Source organism: Galeopterus variegatus, unplaced genomic scaffold, assembly GCF_000696425.1.
Source record: "Galeopterus variegatus unplaced genomic scaffold, G_variegatus-3.0.2 Scaffold12535, whole genome shotgun sequence".
Classification (NCBI taxonomy): Eukaryota; Metazoa; Chordata; class Mammalia; order Dermoptera; family Cynocephalidae; genus Galeopterus; species Galeopterus variegatus.
In genome coordinates this window covers 10,480-22,005 of record NW_007738646.1, presented here as the reverse complement: position 1 = coordinate 22,005, position 11,526 = coordinate 10,480, and the positions used below count along the sequence as shown (strand labels likewise).

The following is an 11,526-nucleotide window of genomic DNA, read 5'->3' as shown; positions in this document are numbered from 1 at the left end:
GGAAGGAAGGAAGGAAGGAAGGAAGGAAGGAAGGAAGGAAGGAAGGAAAGAAAAGAAAAGTTTTTTTAGAATTGTGTTATATTATTATTATCCCCATTTCACAGATGGGAAAATACATCCTTCCCCAGTCCAGACAGGTAGTCAGAAGACTAGAACCAGCCCTCCTGGTTCTAGCTCAGTGCTCTCCCCGCTGGGGGTCAGGCCCAGCTGGTCAGTGGAGGCTTCCTGGAGGAGGTGTGGCCATGGCTGTTAGAGGTGAGAATGATGTCCAAAACATAATTTGGGCTTCCACCTTGACAAAGTCCCTTTCTTCATGGCCTGCTTTCTCTGTCTTCAGCTGATTGAATTCAAAGGACTCGGAGTCATCCCCATCCTGGTCACTGGCCCTAGACCCTGGCCCTCACCTGAGGCTCCAGGAAGAGGGAGGGGCTGGGGTGCTGAGCCCTCCACCCAGAACTGAGTCATGGTTTCTGTCCTCTTTCCCAAACCAGTCAGATACAGGCTAAATTGGCTGAAACTCAATTCCCTCAGTGATCAACTCACCAAATGGCCATTCATGGAATTTGTGAGAATTTTTTCTTTTGGAAACTGAGCTTTGCCAAAGCTGCATCCATGAAGCTGTTTTACTAGTGAATTGGATGTCATTTTCTCTCGGTGCAGGTTTTCCAGTTCCCAGCACGGTTAGTGTTTTAGATGTGAGTGAGTAGTTTTTCCCATAAATACAAATTGCCATTGTCTCTGTGTTTGTAAATTTGTGCCCTAGCTCTTTCCCTAACTTTGGGACAACCAGTTCAACTCTTGCTATATGGTACTTACCTGATAGCTTGTTGGTCATTCTGCAAATCAATCCTCTAGGGAATTTGCTTCGGGTGAGCTGATTTCAATGCTTGACCTAGAACCTTCCAGCTGGCCCAAGCTGCAGGGCCAGAGTGCTCAGCTCCCCAGCCCTCATTCCCACCCTCCATTCCAGGCGCCATCGGCTTGTCCTGGACCTTCCTGCTCTACGGACTGACTGCTGTCCTTGGCGTGGGCTTCATCTATTTATTTGTTCCCGAAACAAAAGGCCAGTCGTTGGCGGAGATAGACCAGCAGTTCCAGAAAAGACGGTACGAAGTGGACAGGATGGGTCTGAGAGGAAGAGCAACAGCAAAGCCCAGCACGTCACTCAGGAGCGCAGTCCCCATACTGTCTCCTTGTGAGACAGTGCTCTTCCTCTCTTCCTATCTCTCCTGCTGCCTAGACACTGTGAATGTCAGATCTTTACACACGAGCTGTTTTCCTTGAATTGTTTTGTGTCTTTCTACAGCAGCTTTTCATTTGACTTTAAGGCCCAGTTCACAGGAATATCAAAACCACGCAGATAGGGAATCACAGGAGGTTATGACGGTGGAATGTTAAAACCACAGAATCTTAGAGTCATGGAACCTTTACATTATAACTGTGGCCCTTCAACATTGCATATAAATAACTATGGGCTTAATCCATTCACTCAGGGAGTATTAATTTCCTGCTATGTGCCAGGCAGTGTTCTAGGCCTTAGGAATTGTGGCCGAGATTAAGATGGACAGGTTCTTGTCCTCATGGAGCTTCCATGTGAGTGAGGGAGGAGGACAGAAAATAAACAAGCTAGCGAATGCATAAATAAGAGCATTTTGGTTGGTGATGTGTAATTAGAAGAAAATGAAATGCATGAAATATGTCAAGAGGGCTAGGTTGGCAGAGAGGGGCCAGGGGGGGCAAGAGGTTGTGGCTGAATTAGAGTGGATGGTCAGAGAGGGAAGGCCCTCTGAGGAGGTGCAGTTTAAGTTAGCGAGAAGAAGGAGGCAGCTGGGCAATGATGAGGGAGGGGGGTGTCCCAGGTAGAGGGAACAGCAATGGAAAGGCCCTAAGCTGGAGCATACCTGGCAAATGCGAGAAACGAGGAAGCCAGTGTGGCTGGAACAGATGGAGGGAGGGAGGAGGAGTGGATCATCAGATCAGTCAGATCGGCAGGAGCTACATCACGTAAGTCTTCGGGTCACAGAGGGGAGTTCACAATCTTAGCATCATGGGAACTTAGGCTGTTTGAATAAGAGAAGAGTAGAATGGGAGCATTGGAAGGGACCTCAAAGTGCTACAGTCCTAAACATCTTTGGCAAATGTCCCCAGTTACCTTTCACAGCAAAGGGGTAGTCCCCAGCTCCTGACTGCCCATTCTGTTTCTGGGAGGCCCTAAAAGACTTTTTCAAAATCATTCTGGTATTGAGTTGGAACTGGCCTCCCTGCAGCTGCCTGCCAAGCCACGCCTCCATCGGGCCCCTGCAGCAATGCAGGATGAGCCTGATGTAACCTGGTCCACCCCACTCCCCTCTCTACCAGCTAAACACTCCCAGTTCGAGGGATGGCACCTTCTGCAGGTTTCTCAGCAGCCCTCAGCTGCTCAAAACAGTCTCAACATAGGGGGTCCAAAGCTGGGGTGGCTGCTGTGCTCCATGAGGTCATCCAGGAGCCAGGGTCCCAGGCTTCTTCTGTCTTGCTGCTCTGCCATCTCCACAATATTGCCTTTTCCACATGGCCCAAGTCAGCTTACCAACACATTCCCACAAGAGGAAGGGGAGAACACAAGCCTCAAGGTCACTTCCACCCACATCCCTTTGGACAGAACCTGGCTCCACTCCCTCACAGGGGAGGCTGGGAAATGTGCTCTTCAATCATGTCTTCAGCAGCCATGCACTCAGCTTAAAATCAAGGATTCTGTTACTAGATAGCTGCCTGGGATCTCTGCCATGCTAGTTTTCTTGGAGAAGATCCCAGACCCATCCTCTGGGACAGAGAGCAAAGGAGACAGAGAAGCAGGTGGAAGCCAGGGCTGGGGTAAGGCAGGGTGTGACTGTAGCTGAGGGGAGTGTCAAGCTAGACCTGGGCAATCAGGGTCACATGGGGATCCTGGGCCAGCCTTTGGGGACAGGAGACTGAGACGGCCTCAACTCCAAAAGACAGGAAGTTAGGGACTTTGGTAGAGTCCGGAGGCAGGTCTGTGTTTTATCACTTCAGTCCCTATAGTTTAGTAGTTCCCTGATATCAGAGCCCACAGAAAGAGAGAAAGAAACTTGAAAGAAAAGGACCAGGACAGCCCCTGGGATTTTGATGGCAGGGACTCAAGGGACAGTGTTTTCAGCACCATGGTTTCAGTCCTGTGTTGCTCCAGACAAGAGTCACATTCCCAGGAGAAAGTCTGATTGGCCAAGCCTGGTTTATGTGCCCACCCCTTCCCCCTAACTCAGCCAGGATAGGGCAGGGCTCTTTCATTGACAGTCCTACCAAGACCACATGCAACAGAGAAGAGACACCTTTAGGGAGACATTAATAACACAAAGGGCTCAAACCCTCTTATAATCAATGTGTGTTGGCTGCCACAGGTTGTTCCTTTCATTTTCATATTACGTTATATGGGTTCAAAATAGACCCTTTCCATCTGCTCAGGTTATGTAATCACAAAAAACAAACAAACAAACAAACTTCTGAAAATCCCTGTTTTATCTCAGTCTCCCAGGAATCCATTCATTCAACTCTCAGCAAATATATTCAAGTGCCAGCTAGGAGCCAAGCACTGTAGTAGCTCTGGGGACAGAACCATGACCAAGAGAGACCCTGTCTCTGGATTAGGGGGAAGTTATATTTTAATGTATGGGAGAGAGACTACAAAACACATAAATGCACAACTAAGATCATTTCAGAGTGATATTTATATCATGAAGAAAATAAGGCAGGTTAACCTACCAGAGTGTGAACAGTGAATCTGGGGGTGGGTACAGTTTCTTCAGCTAGGGTGCAAGTGTGCTCTGGATGCATTCCTGATACAAGTGTGTCGTGAATTCTCCATGTGCGTGGTGATATTTTTGTGTATGTTTCATTCACTGATCTATTCCTGGGGCCTAGAACAGTGCCCAGCTCATCACAGGTCATCAATAAACATATCTCTGTTGAATGAATGAAAAAATGCTCAGTGAAGGCCTCTCTGAGCAATTGAGCTGAGACCTGAATGATGAGAAAAAGCCAATCATTTCAAGAGCTGGAAGAAATGTTCAAGGTGGAGGTGGAAACCATTTTGGGTTTATTGAAGAGAGAGACAGGAGGCCAATGTGGCCGGGTGTGATGAGGATCTCCTTACAAGCAGAGGATCAATTCTTGTGCTTAGAAAGTCACTCTGGCTGTGATGGGGAGAACTGTAGGGCAAGTGTGGACATAGGGAGACCAGGGAAGAGCTGTTGGGTGGTCCAGGTGAAAGAAGATGGAAATGAATATTAAGGCAGGAAGTAGGAAGGGTCAGGGTGGCAGTGAGGGTGGGAGTGGGGAAAGGGCACCAGTGAATGGCCCACTTCCGTCTCTCCAGGGAAGACCCCCCCACCCCCTGCTACCCCCTGATTCCACTCATTCTCTGTTTGACAGGTTCGCCCTAAGCTTTGACCATGGGCAGAACTCAGCTGGCATCCAGTACAGTCGCATCAAGGTCTCTGCAGCCTCCTGAGGAGTCCATCTGCCTGGAAATTGTGGAACCGTGGTTTTAGCCAACCATCTCCAGCTTCCTGCTTCACAGGCCCCAGAGCACAAGTTCCAGTTGGTCCTTTGGAAATTGCCCCTGCCCCAAAGGAGGTCTTTTTTGCTGGGGTGAGAAGGGTGAAAGTCTGAAAACCCCAAACTCTTCATTTTGAGTCGCAGGCTCTGAGGGTTCCTGAGGATCTATCTTCATGCCTCAGTTTCCCCATTGACTTTGCACATTTCTGCAATATTTATAATGAGAACATCTTATGGAATCTTCATTGCACCATAGGCTTTCTTAAACAATCTCTAGGGTACCAAGTCCTGGCAGGAAGTCTCACCTGGTCTCTCCTAAATCCAGCTGAGGATACCATACTCTCTGCTCTGTTTTTCCATCTGGCTGAGACATTTTGGTGAGGGGAAGCCTGCTTTTTGGCTCTTATATCCCAGTTTTGTTCAACCCAACTTATTCTCTTACCCAGAATATTTTTCTTTCACCAGCAACTCTGTTTGGTTGACAGGAGGCCTGAGTTCTAGTCCTGGTTCTGTGAGTGTCATTGTTGAATAACCATGGACCTCAGTTTCCCCTATATGTACAACAGGGGCCTGGGCCAGGTCATTCTTAAGATCTCTTCTGACTCCAGTGGCCTCAAATTCTGAATGCTGGTAACACAACAATAATCAACATGGGCCCTGCCCTCAGGTTGCTAGTCATCTTTTGGGGGGATGTATGTTTTAATTAGTAGGAAAGCTAAGAAGGATTCCAGAGCTGTGTGCACTAAAATTTAAGAACCATCACAGTGCATGTAACAAGCACCAGGAACTGTTTCCAAGATGGTGCAGGACAGTTTTGCAGAAAGGAGATGTGTTTGGAGGCCCACAGCCTGGTTGTTGATCTTGACACCCACTCTTGGCAGCTAATGACCTTGGGTAAATAACAGCTCCCTGAAGCCTCAGTTTCCTCACCTGCAGAATGGGGATAATATGCCTCCAGGGGTGTATTTAATGCCTGTCTCCCTCCAGGCAGGTCTTCAGCTGGTCCCATTCAGCTAGGCAGGGCCTGGGGGATTTCTGCTTACCCCCAGTCTCCCAGGGTCCCACCTTTGGGACATTGTAAATGGTCATTCCTCAAAGGGTGAGTCAGATGGAGCCTGAGCACATCACAGAGCCCCTGAGACTCTGGTGCCTTGAGTTGTCCTCTCCTCTCAGTGTCTAGGTACTGTCTTATATCCAGCGGTGTGCTGGAACTGCCTTGTACTGGCTGGCGAAAACCGATCGCTAAATTTTTAGGATTTTTGTGAGTCGGTTGTGAAATACAGCCATTATAAAAAATTAAATTATTTAAACTTACAATTAAATAAATTATATTAAAACAAAGGTAATTAATACTGAGAACTCATCACCTCCTAATTATCTTACTACATTTTTACTATTATCTGTGCTCTTGAGGTTATTTTCATGTAGTGTATTCTATGCAGGATGGAGGGGAGATACCATGCTCTCATCCCAATTCTGCATTCAGTGATGTCACATTGGTCACTTAAACCGGCCTGCTCTTGAGGTTATTTTCATGTAGTGTATTCTATGCAGGATGGAGGGGAGATACCATGCTCGCATCCCAATTCTGCATTCAGTGATGTCACATTGGTCACTTAAACCGGCCGTGAGACTGTATTCACATCACAGAGATTAGGGAGATCAGGGCTCAACTTATTGTTTTGTTGATTTCCTAGACTTAGGAATGTGCTGGATAAAATGTTAATAATGCAAATTAAACTTTAAAATGTGTCATGTCTGTAGCCCATACATTGTGAATAGCACAGAAAAATGAAGGACTATTCTTCCACTATTTGAACACTGTTACCCAATTCAGCACACAAGCTGCTCATGTCGTTGGTGAAGGAGTTCTGACACACATCTTCATTGTTCTACTTTTGTCTTACTCATTCACGTAAGCAAAAATTCAACAAGCATTCATGCCAGATCTACACCCATTCTTCAATGATATGAGCGACTTCTTTGCTGAGCCATATAGTTTCCAGGCATTTTTATTTGCAGTCTAATTTTGTGAAATCATAGCTAAATCGCAGTGGTATGTTGGCTTTGGATATAAGAGTTTGGCAAAAAGTCAAGAAAAGCATTCTCTAAGAATTAATTAGCTATATGGAATTTACAATAAAGAGTATTTACAGTAAGGAATTCATTATTACTTGTAAATTGTGTGCAACAAACACATCCTTTATCTCAGTAAAATTTACACACACACACACACACACACACACACACACACACACACACACTTATATTTTTCCCCTGGATAGCAGTTGTTAAATATTTACTAGCACACCATTGCTTATATCTGTCCTCATGACCCCTTCAGATCAGTTCCCTCTCCTTGGACCCCTAAACCTCTCTTGATTCTCCTTTCCTTTCCTGTTAGTCTGGAAGAATGCTCTTCTGGTCTTAGGGCAGATGCTCCCCTTTCTTGGTCAGCTGTAAACTGAGAGATTATGTAAATGAGCAAAGCTCCTTATGGTAAGACACTAGGGGTCTGTGGTAACTGACGAACACAGGCCCTCTCTTAAAGGGGGCGATGGTGCTCAATCCCAGCTGCTGGCTGCCAGTAGGAATGTGGACCCAATGTGGCCTGACCGTCTGAATTTTCACTAACAGCCAGAAATTCACACTTTGGTGCAAGTTTTCTTGATTTTTAAGTATTGGCAATTGATTCTAAACTTAAAAATAGCTTATAAGCTGAACCAACCCCCCTGGGCTGGATCATGGCCTTTAGTCTGTGCCTCCATTCTTGATGTTTCTTCCTGTGAGACACTCCTCTCATCTGGGATTTTGAGGCTCCCAGCTTAATCTTCTTAAAGAACCTTGTCTTTTGAAAAGCAATGCCAAGTAAACTAAATGGCCAAGCCCTTGAATTGGGTGGGTGGGAGGGGGTATTATTGATCATAAAGGAAAAGATACCTGGAGGGAATAAAAATAGTCCATATCTCAACCATATTATACTGGCACAGTTAGGTGAGTGACTCGGGTCCATGCTCATCTGTATAATGGGGATGATACTAACTCTTCAGAGATGACACGTGACAGTCACTTAGTACAGGCGGGCTCATAGTGGGTGCTCCAGAATGGCTGAGTAGCTGTCCCAGCAGCCTCCAGGGACACCTGGCCATGGGTGAGGAGGACAGTGAAGGCAAGGACCAGGTGGCGGTTGGGAAGGGGGGCATCAAAGAAAGCTAAAAATTGGGGGCACCTACTAGGTGCTCAGAAATCTTTAGCACCAACCAGAAGAGAAGTGGTCTGTTCGCTGATCTGCAGGTTATGTGGTGGGAAAGCTTCCTCCTCCCAAATAAGCCCAGAGTCACTTCAGGGAAGCAGTCCCCAAACCCCAGCCTCATGCACAGCCCCTTCGTCGTGTGTGCCCATCACTTACACCTTCAAGTATTGGCCCAGTTGCACTACATAGACTACTATGAATGCTTCTCTTTGGGCTGATTTGATTTTCCACTTAAATAAGTGTATTTTTTTAAAGGAAACTTATTAGTTTATTTTTCCCTGGAATACATATTTGTTGAGTGTCTATTATGTGCCAAGCACTGTCCTAGACCTTGGGGGGCACAGCAGTGAACAAGACAAGGTCCCTATTCTCACAGAGTTGACCTTCTAGTGGGGGAGATACACTAGAAACAGAAAAGAAAGAGGTGGGAGGGGAGAGGGAAAGAAAGGAAAGGAGGGAGGGAGGGAGAGAAGGAAAGAAAGAGAAAGAAAGGGAAAGAGGAAGGAAGGAAGGAGAGTGGGAGGGAGAAAGGGAAGGAAGGATGAAGGAAGGAATGAAGAAAGAGGGAAGGAGGAAGGAACAGGAGGAAAGAAAAGGAGGGAGGGAGGGAGGGAGATAGATTAAATAGATGACAGAGAGAGAGGGGTGCATGCCAGTTGGTGCTGAGTGCTAAGAAAGGATAAAGGGCTAAAGAGAGATGGGGTGGGGGTCAGAGCAGATGTTTGCATGCTATTTTAGCAAGAGTAACTAGGGTAATCAGAGAGAACCTCTTTGAGGTGATGGCATCTGAGCAGAGACCTACACGAATGCCTAGAGTGAGCCATGGAAAGATCTGGGGGAAGAGCATCCCAGGCAATGTCACCGCATGTGTGAATTCACCCGAGATAAGACTGGGCTTGGCATATGGAAGGAACCGCAAGGAGGCGTGAGCAAAGGGTGAGTGGTGGGAGAAAAGGAGGGCAAGGTCAGCAGGGGCCTGATTGCAAAGGGTCTTCCAGGCCATGGGAGGATTGTGATTTGATTCTAAATGTGCTGGGAAGCCTCTGGAGGATTGTGAGCAGTGGACTGACATGATCTGACTTGATGCTGTAAAATAATCATCGATGTTGGTGAATACAGAAAGTAAATATCAATAACAGAGATAGGAAGAAACTTAAAATACTACGAAAAAACACAGGTTCACTAAATTCTCACTAACTACTGTTGTCTACTGAGGGTTTTGAGTCCGCTGCCTGCTCTGTGTTGAAAGGGGAGCTTAGCGAGTGTGAGACAGACGTTGGAGACATAGTAGCACCAACCTAAGACTTTCTCTTTGTCTGGATTGAAAGAACAATCACGTGATTTGATTCTAAATGTGCTGGGAAGCCTCTGGAGGATTGTGAGCAGTGGACTGACATGACCTGACTTGATGCTGTAAAATAATCATCGATATTGGTGAATACAGAAAGTAAATATCAATAACAGAGATAGGAAGAAACTTAAAATACTACAAAAAAACACAAGTTCACTAAATTCTCACTAACTACTGTTGTCTACTGAGGGTTTTGAGCCCGCTGCCTGCTCTGTGTTGAAAAGGGGAGCTTAGCGAGTGTGAGACAGACGTTGGAGACATAGTAGCACCAACCTAAGACTTTCTCTTTGTATGGATTGAAAGAACAATCAGGTGATTCGACGTATTTATGTAATATTTGTGAACCACCTACAATCATTTCCAATACCACTGGAAATGGGCTTCCCACGTGTAGGGAGAGAATACCAAGAAAGTCATAAGCACCAGGAAAGACAGAGGTGGTTCTCTCTCATGTCACACCCTCCTAGAGACGAGCTTTGCTGGTGTCAGCATGGAACCTGTTTAGACCAGAGCCAGGTTCCTCCAGCAAATGTCTTCTGAGGAAGGAGAGAAGATACCAGGAGGGGGACAGGAGAGGAGGGACAAGATATGAAAGCAAGCAGTTCCCACACCTGCAGTCGTCAAACCTGGAGGGGGAATTTCCTTCCCTGCCTTGCTGATGACCGGCCCTCTCCCCTTCAGCTCCTGCCGGCCTCCCCAGTGGCCTTCCATCCTCATGGGTGACCCTTCACCAGCCTGGCCTCTCCGGTTCCTGGACTGTGCAATCCCAGTAGCCTGTGCTCACTTNTCTGACTTGATGCTGTAAAATAATCATCGATGTTGGTGAATACAGAAAGTAAATATCAATAACAGAGATAGGAAGAAACTTAAAATACTACGAAAAAACACAGGTTCACTAAATTCTCACTAACTACTGTTGTCTACTGAGGGTTTTGAGTCCGCTGCCTGCTCTGTGTTGAAAGGGGAGCTTAGCGAGTGTGAGACAGACGTTGGAGACATAGTAGCACCAACCTAAGACTTTCTCTTTGTCTGGATTGAAAGAACAATCACGTGATTCGACGTATTTATGTAATATTTGTGAACCACCTACAATCATTTCCAATACCACTGGAAATGGGCTTCCCACGTGTAGGGAGAGAATACCAAGAAAGTCATAAGCACCAGGAAAGACAGAGGTGGTTCTCTCTCATGTCACACCCTCCTAGAGACGAGCTTTGCTGGTGTCAGCATGGAACCTGTTTAGACCAGAGCCAGGTTCCTCCAGCAAATGTCTTCTGAGGAAGGAGAGAAGATACCAGGAGGGGGACAGGAGAGGAGGGACAAGATATGAAAGCAAGCAGTTCCCACACCTGCAGTCGTCAAACCTGGAGGGGGAATTTCCTTCCCTGCCTTGCTGATGACCGGCCCTCTCCCCTTCAGCTCCTGCCGGCCTCCCCAGTGGCCTTCCATCCTCATGGGTGACCCTTCACCAGCCTGGCCTCTCCGGTTCCTGGACTGTGCAATCCCAGTAGCCTGTGCTCACTTCACCTCCTCCCTGAACATGTTCAACCTCAAACGCTACTCACTTTCAAAGTTTTATTCCAAACACCCCACTTCCTGGTCACCACTTCTAATGCTAATTCTGCTAAGGCTCCTCCCCAATGGCAACAATTCTCTGACCTCATTGAGACCTTTGAGCTCTAAATGTGAACCCCTGACCCCATCCCTTTCCCAGTATCCATGAACCTCTTCCTGCCTTCACTTTCCTCTTGTCCAACCTGCATCCCATATCCCAACTTTATAATCCATCCCTTGCAAACACCCTCTCATGCACTTGGCAATGCTAAGCTGCATTAATTTATACACCCATCTTCTCTTTGTGGGCTGTGAATGTTGCGGGAGAAAAGTCACACAACCTGACAAATAGGTTTCACTTAAAATCCATGAGCCCAAGCCTCATACTCACCCTCCCTACCCTCCTGTGGCACACTCCCTTGCTGTCTGACTCAGTGACTTGATATGGTCTCCTTGGTTGAAACATCTCCTGTCCCTTTTATCTCCCTCACTCTCAGCTGTGAACCGTGCCTCATACTTCACTGAATAGACAGAAGTTCCCAGAAAAGGCACAGAGGCTGCCACCTAATATTTGTTATGTCTTTCATGTATATTAACAGAGCCCCTGAAGTTTAGCTGGGAAAAATGGCTGCCCCAACTAAGCACTACATTTCCCAGACCCCTTTGCAGCTAGGTTTGGCCACGTGAGAAAGTTAAGGCTGATGTGAGGGGGCAAAAGTCGTGTGTCCAACATTCAGGCAAGCCCTATGGCAAAGAAGACTAATTGTCCCTCCAAATCCATTCTACCTTTTTTCCTTTTACCACTAGAAATCAT

The 11,526-nt window shown here is 46.7% G+C and overlaps 1 protein-coding gene across 1 annotated transcript in view; it reads left to right on the top strand.

The window, feature by feature from the left end:
- SLC2A10 (solute carrier family 2 (facilitated glucose transporter), member 10) overlaps positions 1-6,010 on the top strand; it is a 19,084-nt gene extending 13,074 nt beyond the window's left edge. The window contains exons 4-5 of the mRNA XM_008563087.1: positions 971-1,106; positions 4,429-6,010. Coding sequence (XP_008561309.1) covers positions 971-1,106; positions 4,429-4,507 — 215 coding nt within the window. The 3' untranslated portion in view covers positions 4,508-6,010. The remainder of the gene's footprint in view (positions 1-970; positions 1,107-4,428) is intronic.
- The last annotated feature ends 5,516 nt before the right edge of the window (positions 6,011-11,526 follow it).